The sequence below is a fragment of the Hippichthys cyanospilos genome, chromosome 11 (genome assembly GCF_059441005.1).
Source record: "Hippichthys cyanospilos isolate Australia breed blue-spotted pipefish chromosome 11, RoL_Hcya_1.0, whole genome shotgun sequence".
In the NCBI taxonomy this organism is placed as follows: domain Eukaryota; kingdom Metazoa; phylum Chordata; class Actinopteri; order Syngnathiformes; family Syngnathidae; genus Hippichthys; species Hippichthys cyanospilos.
In genome coordinates, this window is record NC_142379.1 from 2,085,224 (window position 1) to 2,108,597 (window position 23,374).

The 23,374-nt window shown below is 45.1% G+C and overlaps 2 protein-coding genes across 3 annotated transcripts in view; one reads left to right on the plus strand and one right to left on the minus strand.

Moving 5' to 3' along the window:
* Positions 1-17: 17 nt before the first annotated feature.
* Positions 18-4,192, minus strand: slc25a15a (solute carrier family 25 member 15a). Of its 2 annotated transcripts, XM_088426835.1 has the most exons (7): positions 3,710-4,192; positions 3,518-3,588; positions 1,760-2,009; positions 1,118-1,258; positions 875-1,047; positions 657-815; positions 18-584 (listed from the first exon to the last, which is right to left on the minus strand). In XM_088426835.1, the coding sequence occupies exons 2-7, from the start codon at positions 3,570-3,572 to the stop codon at positions 463-465; spliced, it is 900 nt and encodes a 299-aa protein (XP_088282961.1). In that variant the 5' UTR covers positions 3,573-3,588; positions 3,710-4,192; the 3' UTR covers positions 18-462. The 2 variants fall into 2 exon arrangements, with proteins under 2 accessions (XP_088282961.1, XP_088282960.1); XM_088426834.1 differs by having other exon boundaries at positions 3,518-4,192.
* Positions 4,193-6,011: 1,819 nt separating this feature from the next.
* foxo1a (forkhead box O1 a) overlaps positions 6,012-23,374 on the plus strand; it is a 31,633-nt gene continuing 14,270 nt past the window's right edge. The window contains exon 1 of the mRNA XM_088427254.1: positions 6,012-6,856. Coding sequence (XP_088283380.1) covers positions 6,290-6,856 — 567 coding nt within the window. The 5' untranslated portion in view covers positions 6,012-6,289. The remainder of the gene's footprint in view (positions 6,857-23,374) is intronic.

Here is a 23,374-nt window from a genome sequence, read left to right on the forward strand (position 1 = left end):
AAAGCTGAAACTAAAACTTTTGACTACATCATTTATTTTTATTTTGACTCCCATTTGAGTTCCAAAATTAGCGTTGAAAATATGGCACAACAGTAAAAATATTGCACTGCAATTCTATCTGCTCGCCGGTTTCCAGCGAAATGAGGTAGCTTCTCGCCCGGTTGTCTTCTCAAAATGACAATCGGACGTGACTGCACACTGCAATCGCGATATAAAAAGTGAAAAATACAAGTGGCGTTATTAAGGCAGCCAGCATTTTCCCCAAGATTTCGTTCAATAAATTTTCCGTTCAAATGGGAATTCCCATTCAAACATGGAGCGTAAGTTTGGTAGTCACAATATTAGCACTGTTAAAAACATCAATTCAAACCTCTAACGAAGCATCGGGGTATTTCAGGTAGCGGGATGGGAGCGGCTACCCGACCTGAGGTCAAAACTTCCAAAAAACTCTAGTCGTGGACATCAGGCGCCCACCGCCTCCATCATGAACTTTCGACTGAACTCGTAGGCCAAGAAGAGGGCGCCGTTGGCCGGGAAGGTCCGTATCATGGTGGGCGTGAGTCCCGAGTAAAGCGCCCCGAACCCTGCCGCACAGAAGACGCCTCATTTGCGGAAGCCCAATGGAGCACGGCCCCCCCCCCGGAGGCCGACCTTACCCTCGTTGCGTAAGATCCCCGCGAAGGTCTTCAGGAAGCCCTCCTGCTTCCCGGCTAAGGAGTACACCTGGATCCTGGACTTGACGCAGTCGATGGGGTAGATCAGGAGCCAAAGGCAAGCTCCGCCGAAACCGCCGCTGAACATGAGCGGAAGGATGCCTGCAAAAGTTGGGAGCGCTAAAACCCGAAGCGATTGAGTACGTTGCGACGTAACCTACCTATGCCCTCCTTGTCGGTGCCCATGTAGCGCGCAAACGTGGAGCGGCTCAGTTCATAGCCCCCGAAGAAGCAGAAGTAGCCCGGGAACTCCCGGACGATAGTGGACGTCAGACCTTGGTAGAATCCCAGGGGACCGTTGGCCTCCATCACCGACTTCACCACCGCCCAAACTCTGAAGCGGCAAAACAGGAAACTTCCAAACCCGGATATTCGACCGAACGCCTTTGAACGGTCTCGCCCACCTGTTCTGTCCTTTGGCGATCTTGCCGGAGGCTTCCATCTCATACATGGCCTGCAGGCGACATTTGACCAACTCGGAGGGGCAAAGCACCATGGACGAGAAGACGGACGCCAGGGACCCGGAGAAGGCTTTCTGAACGTCGCTGGTTGGTTTAAAGAAGCGTAATTCGGCGATAAGTCGGTTGTCTACGAGTTGATGTAAGCACAGATCAACTGAAGGATCTACCTAGCCAAGATCCAAATGAACAACCTTCTTAAAAATACCTAGTCCCTAAACAGTATCTACGTACCAAACAACCAACGTACATCACCCAACCTCTAAGTGACTTCAAAGTTCGTTCTACTGGAAATAAATCACCTATAAACTTATCAAGACCGAATCTAGCACCTAGTGCTTAGCTAGTGACTAACCAAACAACCTAGCTTAGCGCCTACTGCTCTCCATCGCACTGAGAGGCTAACACCGACTGTCAACATCGGAGTTGGTCCGAGGTTGGTCCAAACATTCGCCAGACGGAAATTTGCGGCCGTTTTCAGCACGGGCCGACGTTTGGCGAACATTTGTCTACCGATCCAGGACCCGACCGAGCGACCGCTAGCCAAAACGGACTCAACCTAGCGACGTGCTGCAGCTAGAGACTTACCTGAGCTGATCTACGCCGGCCAAGGAGCGGACCACGTCCTGGCAGAAGCCGTAGCTCAGGAAGAGCACCGAGTTCTCCAGGATGTTGGCCGCCAGAGCCGGGGTGGTACCCTTGTAAAGTCCGCGCACCCCCACTTGTCTGAAGGTGGACACCAAGCAGTGAGTGAAGCCCCGGTACATGGTGGGGAAGGTCTGCATCTTCACCTTGGTGGTGTCCAGCGGCTGCCCGCTGAGAACGCAAGCCGTACCGCCTGGGAGCACGCAAGCGCCGTTGGCGTTAAGTCCCATCCCGTTTCCATCAAATACCAGTTCCGAAGAAATCGGGATGCCTCGGGTGTTCTATTTTGCTCTCTTTCAATGGGACTGACTGTGAAGCGTTACCTTGATTTATGAGTGCCCCACTTCACAGCTTTTTTTCTTTGCACTTTTCAGATATGCCAACTAGAGTGAAGTCATCCAAAAAAAATGGAGCAATTAAGGTAAGGTAATCATCGGCATCACTGACGACCATTTGTCAAACGGGACAAAAGGTCAAACACGCAAATATAAAACGAGAACACTCGCAAGAAGCTGCTGTTGACCACGTCTCACGCCAAAACGCTCACGTCAGATAATAATCTGATGTCACTCACCAGGCCATGCCCCCTTTAGAAGCATACTCGTAGCAAACAAAAACTAGAAGTTTTTTTTGTTAGTGGTTTTTGTTCGGGGAAATGAGCAATTTTTTATGTTTTTGATGTGTGATATCAAAGGAAAAGCATACATGAAACTTACTAGGAGGCTAAAATATTGCATAGAATGCCAAGACAGGATGACTTTCAATACGCCATGCTGCCTTCCATCTTCCACACTGTAGGTGTCAAAAATTAGCCCATGTCAGGCTCATTTACTGCTATTCAAAATGTGAAACATTGTCAATTTTGGACATAATGAAAACTTGGTTTTATCATGCATTTTCCCCCAATTTGTGATTAATGGCAACTCGCAAATGGGGTGTAATAGACATCTTTGTGTTGACGTCCCAAAAGCACCGGGTGGCGCTAGCAGCCAGCTAATGACATTGACTTTGATGGTTGGCTTAGCCTGGAATCCCATCAAGCAAAAGTATTCAAAAGTCCTAATACTGTAGTTATATTATTATATTATGAATTTTATCTCAATTTAACACACTCGGACTGTTAAAATACAGTACTAACACAACAGTAACACACCAGATTGTGTTTACTAGCAGTTCAAACTCAAAATGAATACTTCTTCTGTCTCTGTTTACTGGAAGATTGCACGCTAGTGGCTAGTTTAAAAGAAAAAACAACTGCAGAAACTTTGCCCTGGACTATAACCTGCAGAGATCAAAGCGTGATAAAAACGTAGCGTCTGATAGTCCGAAATTCGCAGTGCAAGTTTGGTCACGGAATGAATGAAACGAGTCAAAAAAAAGGTAGCGCAGTATTTGTTATGAGATTTTATTCGCATGATCATGACATCATGACATTCCCTGAAATATGACAGGTGCGCCGCTTTTAGTCCTCCTTGCACAATTCACTGAGTCATGAGATTTGTAATGGGATTACTCCGATTTGCCATTATCCAAATGGCGCTCCGGAATAATGAACAATATATTGGTTTTCATTCAGCCTTGCCAAGAATGAGCAGCGCAAAGCGGGAATGCGATAGATTCAAATGTCGGTACACGCAATGGGAACATGAGTCAAGCGAAGTATATCGTAATTGTTTTTTTTCCGTTTGGACGTGAACTTGCCTGCTGCTCCTGCTGTGAAGTCAATGATGGCTTGGATTATGGGGTGTGGAGCCATGTTGCATCAGCATGTGCTGGAAACCCCGCAAAAAGAAAAAAAAAAGGGCTTTATGTCTTTCTGTTTATCTGTCTGCTTGACAGTAACCTTGCAGATGACAAATTGAGTGTAAGGCATTCACTTCCTGCTGACCTCACCCTTTTTTTGAGGATCCAAAGTGTGGGGTATAAACGCGGCTACGCACAAATTTCCATTGAGTAAAAAAGGACGAATCCCTCGTGGAAAGTTATTGCACGGAGGCGAAAGGTTCGGGAAATTCCCCTGTTGAAGTTAGGATGAGTGAAAAACCGAAGGACGAAGCTGAAAATTCCGCAAGAAATGAGACACGCAACGCACCAGAGGCAAAAGCGGAAGTAACATCCCCACTGGTAATAATAATAATAAAAAAAAAAACGATTACGCAATAACCTCTAGTAAATACATTAATTCAATATAGAACCGACATTTTAAATCCTAAAACTATATATCCGGAGTAGTTGTCACTAATGATGCATTAGATTAAAGTGGGAACTTCCGACATCAAAGCGTTCGAAGCAAATTTAAACAACATAGGCGTCTTATTCGAATTATTCCGATATTGTTCTGGTTCGTCGCAACACATTTGGACCTCCAGCAAACCTTCCTTCATTAAGTATATTTTATTATATAACTTCATGAAGGAAGAAAACGACGAATCACCAAACAAATACCTCATTAAATAAGGGCAATATTTTCACGCAGTCAGATCAAATGACGTTGTTGCATAACAGGATTGTGTATAAAAATAAATCAAGAAAAATAAAGTTGTTTATAAAACTGAATTATGTTTTCTGTCATTCATCGTTTGTTTTCAATGGTGGTCGCCATTGTTTAGTGACGTCATATAGGTGCCCGTCAGCGAAATTGGGCGTCCTTTTTTTTTTTACCCGATTCAGCGCCTCTTGACCTCCAAGTCTAAAAGGACATTTTCCCCCTTGTTGGAAATCGGAATTGTCAGACTTTCCATCTTTCACGAATGCAGCATTTCGTAATGCGGAAGTGACGCTAGCAATGGTGCGTTTAGGCTGTCATTACGCCTAAACGCCTCTAGATGTCAGTAAAATCTTTCACAGTGAACATTTTAAATAAGTCAGCTGACTAGCCGATCGACTTGTGTTGGTAAGGACACTCAAATACAAACTATGAACAGTATACAATAGATGAAGTTAAAAATAATTATGGAAATGCAGTGTTTCTGATTTACAAACTTCTTTGCAAAATAGGGTCAGGTGATGTGTGGTTGAAACATAAATTCGGGATTATGGGGTCGGTGATGTGTGGTTGAAACATAAATTGGGGATTAATCAAACGTTTATTTTTAAGTTGTTTAAAATACATAGTACGTCAAATTGGTGTCGGCATTGCAAGACACAAGTTACGTCACAAGAGCCCTTGACAAGTCAAATGTGCGGAACCTCTACAAACGTTTAATTGTTATTCCTGTCTGTTTATTTATTTTCTTAAAAGCACCTTAAAAGATGACACGTAAACGTGATAGATTTCCATTGCATTAGCCTGTATTCTTCAACCAATAGCACCACCTAGAGGAGTAAAATATACATCAAGTGTTTCATGAAGCTTCGTTTTCCCATCATTGAGGAGACCTTAGGAAAAACGTTCCACGTTTGTCGGTGCACTTTGGGAACGGATCAAATGTCTCTTCATTGGTCTTAAATTTATTTTTAATATTTTATATCACAGGTTTTATGTGCAGCCCACCACTCACATTTTCCTGGCCCAAGGCATATGATGAAATAACATTTTGACATGAATATTAAAATAATAATAATAATAATATTAATAAAGGTTTGATTGAAGACAGCATTATAAATGTGAAGATAAATCAATATTTGCTATTTTTTTTAATATAAAGACAATATGTAATTCCTTGTTTTATTGACTGATATCTGCAGTGTTTAAATGGTTGAACTAAAAAAAAATTATAACTCTTTCGTCTTTCTCCTTTTTTATGCAGTCCCAGAGGGGAAAAAAAAAAAAGTTTGGGCTAGCTAGCTAACTATGACATTGACTTATAGTGACAAGCAAAAAATTCAATTAACAGCACGTCCAAAAAGACGACAAAAAAGTGTTGAAACGTTTTGTCCTCTTTTACTTTTAAAACGCGAGTCAATTCAAAACGGAAGGTTTCATGTGGATACGGTTGTGACAATGCTGCTAACGTTTGAAAAATGTAAACACGCGAGGAATTCATTGTTGGGAACAACCTTTGGGTGCCCTCTCATGTTTACTAGGGCAAAGAATGAAAACAGGTCCTCTCTTTTCCCCTTGTTTTTGGCCCCTCCCCCGTGCAAAGTCCTCGGCTGTCATTGATTGGCGCGCGGCGTGTGTCAATCAAAAGGGAGGCGTGGCCATGTGCCAAACGCCACTTCCAGTAAAAGTGCTCACATGCTTCACAGCGCGCAGTCAACAGGCTGCGACGCCGCGCGCTCACACGCTCGACTTTTTTTTTTCATTTTATTTTTCTACGCGACCGCCTTCTTTTCTTCAGACTTTTTTTTTCTCCTACGGGTTTTGCTTTGAAACTATTTGGGATGTAACTTTTAAAGTTGACTGACTTTCTCGCGGAGCTTCCCGGACATTTGTTTACCTCGCTTCTTTTTTCTTTTTTTTTGCCACCAGCACAAACGAGAGCGAGGAGGGGGCGCGGGGGGGAGCATCCCAGCATCCTCTCGACCACCATGGCGGAAGCAGCCCAGCAGCCACACCTGGTGGACATCGACCCGGACTTCGAACCCCTGGCCAGACCCCGCTCGTGCACTTGGCCCCTGCCCCGTCCGGAGTTCGACTCCAACACATCTTCTCCGGTGCCGTCCGTCAAGCAGGAACCGGCCGGCAACGAGTTCATCAGCAACCTCAGCCTCCTGGAGGAGAACGAAGACCTGTGCGACTTCCAGTGTCAGGAGACGCGCGTCCAGCAGCATCCCGGCCCCGGTCAGCATCAGCATCACCCCAACCCCGCGCTCCAGCAGCATCCGCATCCTCAGCAACCCCAGCAGCAGGTGCCCCTGATCTCCTCGCCGGTCGCCACTTCTCCATCGTCCGCCGCCGCCGCCGCCGCCCAGAGGAAGAGCAGCTCGTCCCGGCGCAACGCCTGGGGGAATATGTCCTACGCCGACCTCATCACCAAAGCCATCGAGAGCTCCCCGGAGAACAGGCTCACCCTGTCCCAGATCTACGACTGGATGGTCAAGAGCGTGCCTTATTTCAAGGACAAGGGGGACAGCAACAGCTCCGCCGGATGGAAGGTAGGTTGTTTGCCCAAGTCCGCTGTGCTCCTCAAACTTTTACGTCAAGTTACATCTAAAAAAAAAATCATCTTTACTATTAATGTCGAAACCCTCAGAGTTTTTTCATTATTGAAAATTCGGCTACCTTTTATCCTTTACGTAATCATCTTGGCAAAGGGTAAGCATTGAAAGAAGGCACGAGGGAGCTGAAGTTTTACCCAGATGGTGACAACATATCAAAATGCAACATTCCTCAGCTAAAATGCCAGAATGACACGGAAGAAAATGAACCAAAAACCGTCCAAATACCGCACAAGGGATTAAGTTGCGAAATTTTGCATCTGCGTGAAGAAACGTCAAATTTCAACAGTATGTATCAACAAATCCGACTGAATGCTTTTAAATGCCATGGCAGGAACAATGCATGTTCCTTTTCAAAATAAGAGCAAATTGATTGGAACCTGAAGCATGAACTGACTCTTTTATTTCCAGGCTTTAAAATACGGCACAAGCTTTAACCTCAGTCTGATGCGGTTTTTTTTCTTCCTTCTTTTCGTGTGACCCTAATACTCTTTTGTACCCCTCTGTGATTGAATCACACGCATGAAAAAATGCCGGGTTGTTTTCTGGTGGGTTCATCTTAATTGAAGACCGGTCACAAATAACTCACGCGACCCAACGACGGGTTAGGCAAAATCCACTTCCTTAGTCTGCGTTTGAATTTTTCCGTCGTTCGGCGATTGTCCCCGCCTCCAGTTGGGTTGCCTCGCTCCCGTGCTCCATGACAGTCATCTGACTTTTCCCCGCTCCCTTTGATTTGCAAAGTCCGCTGACTCGACAGGGGCCCCCGCGTCCCGGCGTCGCGCCGCGGGGGCACGTGATTCCCGTCTCGACTTCATGGGACGCCGAGGACGGCCCCGGGGGGTTTCGGGGGCGGGGTCAAGCCTCGGCCGTGACCGATTATCGGCCTTCGGGCTCGCTCGAATGGTGTAGCGCGGCCGTTCCGGCCCGACCCCGGCGGAAGTTGAAACGGGCCGAGGGTGACCCCTCCGTGTCTTTAATGAGGCGGAATCCAAGCGAGCGCGCGCACACACGCACACACACATTCATCCGTTTGACCCGGCTGTTTACAAAAGCTCCCGACTAATGTGAGGCTGTCGGATTGCGTCCCGTCAATCAGATTAGGCCGGTGGAAAAAAAACTCCTGCTTGCTGGGGCCAAAATCGAAAAAGAGTTCTAGGGAAATTAGTGAGCGTGCCAAGCTGCTAGCATGTGCCAGTACCAAAGTTTGGACGTTCTGCAAAAATGATCTGTCAGTGCCAAGCGGTATTCCAAAAGCAAACCTCTAGTAGGCCGGTTTATTTAGCATATTGTGTGCATGTCCATTTAATATGGGTGCTGCCATATGAAAGAGTGACTTCCATTCTTCAGTTAGAATTGATGTAGGTACTATCTGTTGTAAGTGTGGAAACACTGCCATCTAATGGTCACAGTTATCACTACAGTGCTTAGTTGGCTTATATTAGGTAAGCATTAGTCAAGGGTGTCAGGTACCTTCCATAAAAAAATATATTTGATCACAATTTTATTATTTATTATTGTCATTACTACTTTATAAGATGAGAATCCATGGCGCTATTAATCATAAAACATTTCAAGTTTTCATTTATTTTAAAAATTCAGCTCATTTTTATACTTTAGAAAATCATCTCGCGGCCCGGATTAAAGCCGTTTGTGGGCCAGAACAGGCCCGCGGGCCGTATGTTTGACACCCCTGGATTAGAGCGTAAAAGATACATTGCTTTCCCACACCAGAGCGGGACTCGATCGTGACGTTCTCCTAAATGGCCGAAAGCCTCGGAGGTAATGTGATGGAATGTGATGCAATGTGCCAACCCATCCCCGTAGTAGATATCGGCGCGATACGTTGTTATTGTTATGCTACCCCATGACACGCTTGTTGTTGTAAGTCCGGTCTTCATTTATTGTGCCGTTCCCACCGCGTTGCCTCACATCCGCCCAGTGTGCAGAGTGAGTCATCCAACCGCACGCATCCACATGAACTTCGAACCCCAGCGGCAGCTCCAACGTCTTGAATAGGATTCGTCACAGAGGGGGGGGGGGGGGGGGGGATCGATATGGTTATGTCATATTATCACCCTCATAACAGTGACGAAAACGTCAAGTTGGCGATGCGCTTTAACGAAAGCGGCCCGCCTAGTTGATGCTAGCCCTCCGCTCTTTGCTCGAATGCGCTTTCTAATGTGTGAAACCTCAAGTCCTCAAGTAATTGGTTAAAAAAACGTAAAACAATCCCGCAAATACGTTGTGAAGGCCGACTTCAAAATAAACCTCCGTTTACCGAATATAACATGGACATGAATTCCTTGTATGCTTGTATTGATTTACTGCTAGCTAGCTGTCCTTGAGTGTTTACCAGTGTTTTGGGCTCTGTTATAGCTGCAGCTAGCATAGCTTTGCTGCTAACTAGCAGCGCTTGAGGGTTTACCAGTGTCTCTGGCTTTGCTATAGCGACTTCTCGCAGAACTTGATTGTTTACTGGTTTCTCAGACTTTGTCATAGCCCCTTCGAGTATATATTAGCTGCTAGCTAGCAGTCCTTGAGTGTTTACTGGTGTCTTGGGCTCTGTTATAGCAGTGTCAAGCTTAAATTATCCGCTAACTGTCAGCGCTTGAGTATTTATCGGTGTCTTGAGCTTTGTTATAGCTACATACATGTAGCATAAATGACCTGCTAGCTAGCAGCACTTGAGGGTTTACCAGTGTCTTGGGCTTTGTTATAGCTTCATACATGTAGCATAAATTACCCGCTAGCTGGCAGCACTTGAGGGTTTACCAGTGTCTCTGGCTTTGCTATAGTTGCTTCTAGTATAAATTTGCTGCTGACTAGCAGGACTTGCTTGTTTACTGGTTTCTCAGGCTTTATCATAGCCCCTTCGAGCATATATTAGTTGCTAGCTAGCAGTCCTTGAGTGTTTACTGGTGTTTTGGGCTCTGTTATAGCTGCGTCAAGCATAAATGATCCGCTAGCTGTCAGCGCTTGAGTGTTTATCGGTGTCTTGGGCTTTGTTATAGCTACTTACATAAATTAGCTGCTAGCTAACAACACTTGAGCGCTCCATATAGGCTGGCGCAATAAATGAAATGACCTACACACTTTAATGCTGACATTCTGTCACAGTTGCCGTTTTCAGTGATCACATTTGAACATACCATGCTGACAATGTGCTGTTTCAGCTAGCATAGACCAGTGGAAAGCTGTATGCTGCTAAGCACAGTTTAAGTTGAAGTCATTCTCCAAAGTCTCTCTGTGTGGCCCGTTAGCAAACGAATGGTACTGAGTCTGGAAGCGTCTAAAAATTGTCCGCCTCATCATCACGACGACAGACGGCTCCTTTGCGCTTCTTTATCTTGGCGGACGCTCCTCCATTCAGGGATTCGCGTCATTGTGGCGGCGCGGCGAGGGGGGCGCTCGCCGTCCGCCGAGGGGCTCGCCGTAGACGGCGTGAAAGTGTGGGAAAAGCAGCGTGCCATTCACAGCGACGGCGGGGGTGGTGGCGGGGCCTCCCGCGCCTCCACACAGGGGGGCCATCGCATATTGTCTCCTCGGTTTACTCGCGAGGGGATGGAGCGAATATGTCTGGTTTTGACACCCCGCTTTTGATTAGGAATTTTTTCGTTTTGTTTTTTTCCGAGCCAGACGCGGAAGCATAGCGGATTAATGATTGGCACGTCTGCCTCACATTTTTGAGAGTCTGGGTTTGAATCCCGGCCTTCCCGTGTGTCGTGCGATGTTGACTACTGTTCCACGCTAACTTTTCATGCTAGGTGATGTTTTGCTAGTTGTCGTATGCGCACGACTTTCAAATGTTTTTTTTGCTAGCTTCGCGATTTTGCTCATAGGTTTTATTGACAGACATTTTGTGATCCAAAGGGTTTTTCGCAGCTAATCTTGCAGCTTTTGTCCAGTTTTTGTGCGTGTATGTGTGCTAGCATTAGCTGCTGACTTGCTAGCTTCCTTATGTTTGTTGCTTATAAGCAAAAAGTAGCGTATATTTATGCATATTATGTAGAGACCGCTCGGTAAAGACACTTCATTCATGTCATCACGGGCACGCACGCTCCTATTTCCACCCCCTCCCCTCTAACGCCACCCTGCCAGGAGCTCCTCCGCCGGCGCCGCTTTTGGCGGGCTAGCTCGTCACACGCTCGCCAACTGAGTCACGGCGAGGGACAGTTGTGCCAGGTGCGATTCGTTCACAGGAACTCTCCGGCTGGATGTCGGGCCGGGCAGGAAGTGGAACGAACACGTCGGGGAAAAAAAATAGCAGAACTGTGTGCAGGACCTGTTTTCTTTCAAGTGTTCTAGGTCGGTGTCAGAGGTGACAAACGTAATTACACTCCGTATTTCAGATGGAGTACATATACTGATGTAGAGGTAGAAAAGCGCCATATAAGTAAAAGTCCATTTACCAAATAAAGACGGGTGAAGTATTGCCGGACCTGAAAATTCTTCTAAGGTACAAAGTTTTTGTACTTTCAACCACTTGTTGTTTTCGAATAATTAGCTTGGAAAGTCATACGCGCCCACGCACTCGTTCGTACTTTCTCTGTGTGTCACTGCGCAAATATTTACCTCGCTTTGATGTCCGTCCGCGGATCGATACGGCCGTCCCTCTGTACACGCCGCGCTCCCGATCCGGCATTCCTCACTCTACTTGCGGTAAACACTCCCTCCCACGCCTCAAAACAAACTGGAGACAAACACGGCGGTCCGAGCCGGTTCACGGTCCGTCGGTCGTTAGCACGCACCCGCTGACTTCGCTCGGCGTTAGCATCGCTACGTCGGGCTTCGGTTTAGAAAGCCACTCAAGGCTCGAAATGAAAATGTAAATACTCTATGTGATGCGTTCTGCCCCGGATTGAATCATAATCCAACCGAATCGCCACGGTTGAACTTTAAAACCGTCCTAGAATCGAACTGCCATTCACGTGACGAGATGTGTATGGAGTCATCTTTATTGAGAAGAGTTACTCATGGATTAGTTGCCAATATTCAAATACCTGTTGACATATGCACCGAATTGAATCTTAATCCAATCCAATCATAAATGTTTTTTCTTATAAAATCGTCCTGACACGCTCCACGTATCGCGATGGAATCATCTTTATTGGGAAGATTCACGCTCCCGTCATCAATTTCTCGTATATGTACACCATAGACTGTAATCCATAAACGATCAATTATGAGTGTATCAATCTGTCGATTGTGAGTCAGACGCGCTAATAACAACGCCGCCGCTTCGTCCAACAGGCAACATTTCTCTACCTTCTTTCGTGCGCATGGTCTACAATTCCCACCGATGGCGGCTTTAAGCTAAGAATGAAGGCATTCTAGTCTCCGGCGTAAAGCTGATTTGGTCATCGACGTTCCGAAACAAGCTCATAGTCTGAATTTGTATTAGTGGGCCGACGGGGGCGGGCTCGGGGGCGGGCGGGTCGGCCAGAACAGCGGCGCTCCTGTTTCTCCCGCTTCAGCACACACATGCACTCACGTCACCCCTCGACGCGGCGGAGGAGTCCGAGCTTGGCATGGCCCCAGGACAGAAGGGGCAGCTGTGTTTCCCCGGCTACGTTTCCTGCCCCGGCCTCCCGTCTTTTCCGTGCCGTCTCTTCCTTACCGATGGCGCTTTGTGAAATAATGAAATTATCTCGCTAGCTGTAGCTAGCTAGAACCTATAGCTATCACATAGATAGATAGCTAGATAGATAGCTAGATAGCTAGATAGATAGATAGATAGATAGATAGATTTTTAAAAAATAATTCAATTATCTCGCTAGTCAATCAACCAGCTAGCTAGCTAATTAGCTATCTAGTACCTATACCTGTCAGCTAGCTAGCTAACTATCTTAAAGTGGAGTCTAGATAGATAGATCATCTTTTTCATTTAAGAAGTAATTAAATGATCTCGCTAGCTAGCTAGCTAGTACCTATAGCTAGAGTGAGAGGGCCCAAGGGAGCTGCCAGCAGCGCCACCTTTGTCCCAGCATATGCAGAGTGCGAGGAGAAAATAAAAATGACTGTTTGCCACTTGTTAGGAGTTGCATAAGAAGACGTTTACTGGAATCAAGGAGCCGCAGGCCAAAGTCTGGTGCCACTGGTTAGTCAGCGGAACTGTGAGGCACTGTGCTAGAGGTGCCGTGTGTGCATGAGTGTGTTTGCGTGAGTGTGTGTATGCGCGTGTTTGTGTGTGTGTGTGTGTGTGTGTGTGTGTGTGAGCCAGCGCTTAACCTGGGCCTCATAATTAAAGCCCTGCTGCTGGCAGATGCACAGACACCGTGGCAGACAGACACCCGGGCCGACACAGGGAACATTCCATCACATCTTTCTGGTTTTTTTGTTTTTTTTTTTGGCTACATCGCGGCTTCGTATTTTTGCTTTTGGTTTCTCCCGCATCCTCACGTTCGAAATCGCTCTGATCACCCGCAGCAGCTGTGTCTGATGACGGTAATCTAATCTGAAGTGTCAACTTTTAGTAATCCCCTTTCTAAAGACATTAACCAAATAGATATTTCTGACTTGCCCGTGAAATGCTGAAATATCAAAAATATTTACTCTCAATATTTTGGCTGTCGGCGGACAGCACTGTGGACTGGTGGTTTGTGCCTATGCTTAAAGTTTTAGGCCTTCCTGTTTGAGTCCATCATCACGGCGCTAAAACGCTCGCTACGACTTTGATGATCTTGAAGTCATTGAATGCAATTCTCCATTATGTGGTCCTAAAAAATAACTTGTTGTTGTAACTTTTACAACTGGAGGCCCTCGGTTTCTCTTGGTAGCTCGCTATCGCTATCTAGATAGATTTTTTATAAAAAAAAAATAAAATAAATTATCTAGCTAGCTAACTAGCTCGCTAACTACCTATAGCTATCTAGCACCTATAGATAGATAGATATGCGTTAGCTTGCTAGCTTGATTGTACATAGAAATTTAGCTTTCAAGATATATAGATTTTTAAAAACTATTGTCACTAGTTAACTAACTAGCTACTTAGCTATCTATCCTGTAGATAATAGGTACTAGATTCGAGTACTTATAGCTATCATAGCTAGCTAGCTAGCTAACAAGCTAGCTAGTCAATCGGTAGATAGATAGATAGATAGATAGATTTTTTAAAAAAGTAATTAAACAATTAAACTAAATTTTAATCGTAATTAAATGATCTCGCTAGCAAACTAAATAGCTAGCTATCTGTAGCTATTTAGCGAACTAGCTATACCTATAGCGATAAACTATCCACCTATCTATCCATCTGAAATGCCTACATTCATTCTGTGAGAAAGCAATTGGAAGCTGTTTCAGTTTTTTTCAACTCTTTCAAAGTTAAACTCGAGAAAAAATAAATGACTTTTGAAGAAATGAATTGCCAGTCAGACCGGCAAGTCCGTGTCTGTCGTTACAGTCCGATGACAGCCAAGAAGTCCATTATTCCCCAAACGCGCGTGAAAGGCAACGCAGCTGACTGACAAACACCATCACGGTGTTGGGCATGATGTCACCACGCCCGTCCAGTCTTATGGGATTAAGCAACAAGCAGAAACGAAAATGCAATCCTGCCAACGATTTCACAACCTGGTGTTTTCTTCCCTCCGGAGTTCCCTCTCCCAAACGCGCTCAACGTCAGGAGTTAATGTCTCAGCTAGAATTCGGATCGGGAGTGGAAGTGAAAGTCCGTTTGGATGGAGCCAATTAGATTTAGGTTGCGGTAGCATCGAATGAGAATACGTTGGAATTTTCGCTTTATCCAGCTGCCGTTATGAGAAGTAGAAGGAACTACTGTCATTTTCCTAATATATCATAGTAGAAGTATGTATACATTAAAAGTCTGCTTCCTATGGTGAAGTCGTATTTAGCCGTAGTTTATTGCTGACCTACGGTAACAACAAACATTATATTGACGCTCTGTTTGGACTTTACAAAAAAGTAAAAAAAAAAAGTAGAAAAAAAGTAAAAAAAAAAGTAGTAAAGTAATTCATTGACTTACTCTTTTGTAAAGTAATATTTTCCGACACTGCTCACAGGCATATATTCTTTATCCTCTAACAAAAACGACTAATATTACTTATGAGAAGGGTGTTTGTGTTTTTATATAGCAGTGCTTTTCTATTATACTTTACAAAGTCCTCTCCAGGCAAGCGAGAACCTGCCCCCCACTTTTCCATACAACTCTAAATAAGATATCTTCAAAAAATGGTATACCTAAAACTGTATCCATTTTATTACCAACAAAAGAAAAAAAAGCAATATAAATGAACTTTCAACAACTATTTTTTTAAATTATTTTTACTGTTGTTAATACAACTTACAGGTTAGTCTAAAATGAAAAAAAAAGAAAAATATTTGCACCTGCTCAGACTCTAAATATGTGTACATCTATGTCAAAGTTGTGTAAGGATCTAAAACTATCCTTTTTAAAATTAAAAAAAGAAAAGAGCAACAATCAAATTTCAACAACTACTTTTTTACAGTCTTTACACCGGTCACAGGTTAGTCTAAAACTGAAAAAAGTGCATCAAAGTTCTCTAAATTGCATTTACACTTCACATGGCAAAAACAAAGTCCGCCCCACTGTTTGAGAAAGAATTTTATATAGTAAATATGTACGGATTGTATTACCCTTAATGTCCATATTATTATCACCATGCACTGTTTGATTCTCATTCAGTGCCATTGACGACTATAGACGTCAGAGCTCCCTTTTTATTGAGCTCCACCGACAGCTATTGAAGCCAAAACCCCACTTTCATTATTGGTTATTGGGTAATTCCGTATGTTTTTATATGGTACACTTTCGTACCGGTAAAGTGTGACTGTATCTCCTAAAACAAAGTTCCTCAATATGAAGCCTGCCATGGCCACTGCTGGAATTCGCGTTCCCTTTTAAAAACGGGTTTTACGGTCCAATGTGGAGTCCGGCGCTTGTTAAAAGTGTTTACAAATGGAAGCCGCTAGCTGTGCCTGCGTGATGCTTTTATTCTCGTGGAAAGGGTCCAGGAAACTTCCCCTGCAAAGTGACTCTTGAAACGGTCCGTTTCCATCCGTCGCCGACAAGCCGGTCGCTTCAGCGCCCGCCGAAGTTCGTCGGATCGTTCCGCCTTGCCAAATAGCACCCGGGTAAACGTCTGTTTTGGATGAGTCACACAATGTTTTGCCCCGAGCGAGGCTTTGCTAGCGAAGCGCTGTTTTGGTACCGGCCCGTGGCGTAATACGACGCCGGAATCTCGAGCCGTCATAGCTCTCGCGTGCTTCTCCGGTCACGTTTGTTCACACATGAGAAACGCCGCCTCCCATCAGCCCCCCCGCCCCCCCCCCCCCCCCTCCCCCCGTGCGTGCGCGGCGGAGTAACACTTTAACGGGACCGCCGACTGCCGAGGGCCCCAAAACCACAGGCATTAGCCAGACCCACATTGTTGTTCAAGTCCCGCCCTCAAGCTATTATGCATGGAGCCTGTCAGACTGGGCCAGCGCGCACACACACACACACGCGCGCGATGGTGCGTTTTTACAATCGATTGATTGGAGGTGTGTGTTATGTCGTCACGGTACAAACAGTGGCGCCTCTGCCAAGGGACAATTCAGCTCGCAACAATCTGGTTTATAGCGGTAAATGATTATCTGGCTTGTGCCGGGATGCCACTTTGTAAATAGTGGAACGTCGTGGCGGTGTGACACAGTAACCTGCAGCGGAATGCAATCAGGAAGGGAAGAAAATAGTGGATCCTCACACAGCCTCGCCTCCAAGTCGCCGGCAGGGGATCGTAGTGGTTTGGCCTTATTATCCGTTGCAACTCATAACCTGGTGCATTTTTATACGCCGTGCACCTTATAACCCGAAGTGCCTTATAACCCCGTGTCCCTTATAACCCAGTGCACCTTATATGGTGCGCATTATACCCTTGTGTGCACCTTTTGTGTTCCTTGTACATGCCTTGTAACACGATATGTTTTATACCGTGGTGTGCCTTTTAACTCGGTGCACCTTATAATCCGATGCGCCTTATAACTGGACGCGTCTTATTATTCCTGTGGCCCTTAATACTCTCAGTGCGCTTTATAACTAAGTACACTTTACAACACGGTGCACCTTATTACTCGTTGTACCATATAACCCGATGCACCGTATACCCAGCCCAACTTATAGCTCAATGCACCTTATAACTCGACGGACCTTATTACTCCTGTGCCCGTTATAACTCAATGCGCTTTATAACTAAGTATATTTTACAACCCGGTGCACCTTATTATCGTTGTACCATATAACCCGATACACCTCATAATCCGATGCACATTATAACCCAATGCACCTTTTAACCCAGTGCATCGTATAGCTCAATGCGCCTTATAACTGACTGCACGTTATAACCCGGTGGATCTTATAACCCCGCGCACCTTATAAAATGGTGCGCCATGTAACCCATTTCACATTTTAAGTCTTCTACCTGACATGCCTTGTAACACGATGCGCCTTACAACTCGGTGCGCCCTATAACCTGTTGTACCATATCACCCGTTGTACCTTATAACCCGTTGTACCTTATAACCCGGTGCACCTTATAGCTCAATGCATCTTCAACGTTATATTTCCCATATGTACTCTATATGTTTTCTGCAGCTATCTGTATGTTTTTGCTAGCTTGTCAACAGGATTTTCTTTTGACTGCTAGCATTTTTGTTTTGGCAAGGTTCCCAGAACAAAAATCTGTGTCATGTTTTCCTTTTCAATGGCAGTCATTTTTGGCGTGTCTTTAATTTGACGGTAAATCCCAACTACGGTTCATTTGAATTGTCCATCCCTAGTAGCGCTGTACATGATTTTACTGTCATGCTAAGTTACAGTCAACACAAGTATTTCCCATAGGCTTCATTAACGGACTCCAGGGGAAGCGTGGCTACTTTTTCCGACGCCAAAAAGCAACGGCTACGTTCCCAAGCTATAAAAGTGTCAAGGGTCCACCAGCGCACGACCTCGCAACCCTAACCTCCTTTTTTTTTTCTTTTACGATAGAGATTTCTGATTTGGAGGCTGGCGTGTCATTCTTTTTCCTTTTCGTTTGAATGAAGTCCTCCCACGCCGGCTGTGTTTGTTTTCTGATGTGTCACCATCATTTCCATTTCATAATGAGCCTTTAAGAGGGAAAATAAAAAGACGGTAATGGCCCGACTATCTCCTCGCCGCCCTTGTTCAGTTTCAAGACGGCGAACGGCTAAGTGCTTTACGGCGAGCGCTCCGCCTGGAGATTTCACTGAACATCCGCGAAATCTGTCTTTCCGTTGCTTAGATGGAACGGCCGCCGAGTTTTGGAAGCCGCGTTTAATAGAAAACAGCTCACGCCACGTGGGCGGCCATTTTGCCTTTTGATTTTCTGTCGTCTCATCCGTCAAATTTTTTGCCGGGCTCGCTGGCTGTCACCGACTGCAAAGACAAACTGCCGGAGCGCATGGCGCGGCCCTTCGCATCCACTTCGGAGAAACTTTCTGGGAAAAGACGCAGCGCTGCCACTTATAGATGTAGAATTGCAAAACTTTGAAGCACTCACTTAAATTTGTTACAAGGGAAGGAGCCTTTCTATGAACGGCGTAAAATGTACGTAAAATAGTTCATGCCAAATTTGACTTTGACTTAATTGTTTTGTGTTTTTTAATCTCGTACAATGCATTAGTTCAATGCAGTTCAGTTGTATTTAGCAAGTCCCAAAAGACATAGTCCAATCATATCTATATCTATGATATACTGTATTAATGTGTGTGTATATATACTTATATAAATAAAAAAATTCACAGAATCAGGTTTATTACTCCGAAATTGAAAATAGAGATATTGATATATCCCGATTGTTTAACCTAACCGCTTTTAAAATAAAATACGTCGAAAGTGTGTATTTTCGTCAATAACTCAAAAACAACAAAATAATGTTGCAAGGAAAACGCATTGACGAAAATACGAATTTTCATCAATACCTCCAAAATAATGTCATATACCTGTACGTGTATATACGCAATGTTTTTAACTTTCATATCACTAAGTATCTTTCTTTTCATTGCAAAGCTGAACAAAACAGTAAACAAATTGTCCCCTGACTATGAACACAATTATAACTGATTTAACATCGGTCTTCAGATGCAAAAAAAAAGCCAATATTTGTCCAAATGGCAAATCTCCCTATTGAGAGCCCCTCTGCAGTTCACGGAACGGGGCAATAAAAAGCGGCGGGGGAATATCCTCATTTTTGCCGAGTCGAAGCGGGGACGTAAACACGCCTCGGGTCAGACGGGTGGACGCGGGCCGCCGCGCAGGCATCCTGCGCCGGTCCGCACACTGCACCTTTATCCGGGGCCAGGCGAGGGCAACGGGCCGGCCCGGCCCGGCCCGGCCCGGCCCGGCCCGGCACGACCGCCCGAAAAATAAGCCGAGTCCACAGACGGCGCACTGTGCATCCACAGACCGGCGATTGTGTGGCGTATAGCGCCGCTTGCACATATTTCAGCACGGGCCAGCACAACACGCTCCCTGTCCGTGCGCACGTGAGCCGCATGCCCTTTGCGTCTGAGTCAGGAAATCATGCGCTGAGGGCTAAAATGTGGAAATAGCGGCTTTATGATGTGGAGGATGCTTTACAATTTGGAATGACTTTCAGTTTGTAGCTTTGTCGTGAGTTTATACATTCCGTTTCTTGACGACTTTTGCCCAACTTTGTATTTTCTCAGTTAGCTATATGATGTGGAAGATGCTTTATGACGTTGGATGTCACACAGCTTTGCAGGCTTCAATCTCAGACGCCCTTGCTCTCGGCAACAGCTTTGCATATCTTAGTATTTTTCTCAGTCAGCTTTATGATGCGGATGATTTTTTTTATGAACTGGAATGAGCTTCACTTAACACTCAAACATTCTAAAGTTTTAGTAGCGTGAATTTCTTGACACCTTTTGCCCAGGCAAAAGCTTTGCGAATCAGTCAGCTTTATGATGTGGATGACGCTCTAGCTTTGGAAATCACATTCAGTTCGCAAAGTACATTTTCATCTTGCCCAGACCGCGAATGAAGTCGGCTTTGTGAACTGGAATGATTTTCAGTTCACAGATGTGCGTTTTCCAGAATTAGTATCTTAAATGTCTTTTGCCCAGATAATAGCTTTGCACAACTTCGTATTTTGTTTAGTTTTAGCTCCTCCATGTACGTTTACAAGAGTCAATGGCTTAAATTTATTGGCACCTTTTATAGAGGTAACATCTTTGCACATCCCCATATTTTTTCAGTCAGTTTTTGCATTTGGATGATTCTTTATGATACGGTATGACGTTCAATTCGATTCAGTTAGCAGCTTGAAGTTTTTGGGGGCTCTTTTTGCCCAGTTAACAGCTTTGTACATCTTGGTGTTTTTTTCAGTCAGCTTTATGATGTGGAAGATCCTCTATGACCTGAAATGACTTTCAGTTCACAGCTGTGCATTTTCAAGAGTTAGTCGCTTGAATTTTTTGACCTTTTAATGTTTGAACCTGTTTAAATTTGAGGCTGTTTCCAATCTTTCGGCCGGTACTGGAGCCGTACCAAGATAATGACGATCTCATCTGAATATGTGCGCAATTTTTTGGGACTCTGTGAAACGTTGCTGTAAATATTGAATCATTTGTCGACTTATTTGGGGAAATTAGTTAACTGTCTTAAAGGTTGGACTAGAAAAATGTTGCACAAAAAACATGTCAATTTCCAGGTTTGACACTGTAAAAACCTAATCTAAAATCTTGAGTACCCCCTGAACTTCCTTCAAGTACCCCCAGGGGTACTAGTACCCGCATTTGAGAACCACTGCTCTACGGGTTGGCTTTTCAAAAAAATGGCCCTGTAAGAGTTAATAACCCAAATTATTTCACGGACCCCCTGCAGTCAGGCCGGGGACCCGCGGGGGGTCCGCGGACCGCACTTTGAAAACCTCTGCCTTATAATGACCGCAGAAGGATTTTGTCCACAGTTAATTCGTCGATGTCATCCAAATGGGAAACGTCGCGCACGCACTTGGCGGGCGTCCCGCCCAACGCCTCGCCGAACGAATTAAGCGGCGTGCAAAAAAGCTCTTCGGGGCCCTTCGGCGGACATAATGGGCTCTCAATCACGCAGCTGCGCTCTCCATTTGGCCGCGTGTCCGAGCCGGACAAATGGGAGGAAATGGCGGCAGATGAGTCATTCTCGCGCCGCGTTTATGGGGAATTCTTCATACGCCTGTCGCAAAACCTTCGTGGGCTGAAAATTCTCAAATGCGCTTTGACTTTTTAGAGGTGAACTGAATTCGACCTTCTCCTCTTTTGAACGTTCAACTATTCAACATTTCAAGTTTTTATTTTTTTGGACAACTTGATTTACTTTAACAATTGGGCAAAATTCCCAACAGGTGTTTGAGCTATGAATGGGCCAAGAAATTTTTTGGCTCAATTTGTGTACTGGAAGTTTCACAAAGGTCAAACTGAATACACCTGGAAAGGAAATAATGAGTGGATGCCCCCCCCCCCCCCCCCCCCCCCAAAAAAAAAAAAAAAGGCGCTTTGACGATTTTGTAATAATTTTGTTATTTTTGTTTTTTAGACAATGATGTGTATCGATTTTACTCTCTAGAAAAATTTCTGATATTTTAGGTGTTTATGGAAAAATGATGTCATGAGCTAGCTAAAAGAGCACATACTAAGCCTGCTTTATTAAAAAAAGTGATCAGTAGGCATGGCAACTGCGTCAGTTGAGTCTTTTACGTCTGCTGAAGTCATCAAGACGGCTCTCGCCAGCCTATATGGAGCAGTTGAGTGCTGCTAGCATCTAGTGCAGTTTGCCGCTGCTAATGGTGCTAGCTGCCAACGGTGAAGCCGCCGCTAATCAATGGTAACATATGGACATATATATTTGTGTATTAGAGTCTAAGTTATTGAATATTTTGGTATTGTGATATCCACCTCAAAATTCTGTCAAATAATTGTGTATTTGTATAAAAAAGTTTTAAATATATCTGCGTTTGGTTGATTAAAAAAAAGTGACGTTTTAAGCTAGCTAAAAGAGCACATTTGAGTGAGCCCGCTTTATTAAAAAAGTGATCAGTAGGAATGGCAACGGTGTCAGTTGAGTCTCTTACGTCTATTAAACTGCCTTGAAATGTTAAGCTGCGAGGGCTCAAATCATGAGAAAAAAGTTGCGGCTCATTGTCGGTAAAATACGGTATTTTACGGGTACTCATTTCAATTCAATTCAGTTGTTATATTTGATTCATTCGTATTTTTTCAATCGAAACAGATTTGAAAAAAATCTGTTCATGTCGCCCATTTTTTTCCCTAACTTTGTTTTTAGTACGTCCAGCTCGGAGCACGTGGCGAGACGAACCCCGTAGCCTCTCTTTCCGCGCTTTCCTATTTCCTCTTGTTTGGCCCGGGAAGCCTGAAGCCTGTTTTCGATCCGCCGCTCCACTTTGACTGTTTTGCGTACGGGTTTGCGTTTGGCTGGAATCTTGTATCAGGAGCGGCCAGCGCTTCCTGTGCGGATACAATGCGGCAGGAAGTTGCCTAATAGTCCCCCCGCGCCGTCGCTCGTCTCGCGCCGTCGTACGCCGACGAAAGATGCGGAGGTGACCGTTCCCCGCCCGGCCTCTCGCCCGGCCTCTCGCCCGGCGTCCAACGAGGCTTCCTCGAAAAGGAGCGAGGAGAGCCGGAGATCCGGGTCGGGAGGGCGTCGGTAAATATGTTAGCGGACACTTTTGCTGCTCCCGCTGACTTTTTTGTGTGTGTGTGTGTGTGTGTGTGTAATGAAAACAGCTGTTTGCAGACGGTTCCTCCTCAAACGTCACAGTCAGCCACTTGGCCTAAAGTGAATTTCAGGATCTCCACACTGAGCGCGCACTGTCCAGACCTCCAAATTGCATTACAGCACCAAAAGAGAGCCTTTTTTTTCCATGATCAGCTGTGCGTGTGTGTTTGTGTGCGCGCCCTTGGTTTTTGCTACATGGTGGGAAACAATTCCAGGGTTTTACCGTCTTTGTGGGGACCTTTTGGACTTGCGGGGATTAAGGGCTATATTGGTGGACCCCATGAGTTCAGATCGCTTTTTGAGGGTCAAGACTCACATTTAGATTGGGTTGCGGTTAGGGTTAGGGATCTGTTGTGATGGTTAGGGTTAGTGGCGAGGAATTGCATTAGAGTCATGAAATGTCCCCGCTACGATAGAAAATACGTTTGCATTGATGTGTGTGTGTGCGCGCGCTATTGGTTTTTGCTGTGTGGTGGGAAAAAAATCTTTTACTGTCATTGTGGGAACCTCTTGGACTGCGGACCATTTTGGTCAAACCCACAAGGAAATACATTAGATTAATGAAATGTCCCCGCTATGATAGAAAATACGTTTGTGTTGATGTGTGTGTGTGTGTGCACTCTTGGTTTTTGCCACATGGTGGGAACCAAATCCCCGTTTTCCTGGACTTATGGGGACCC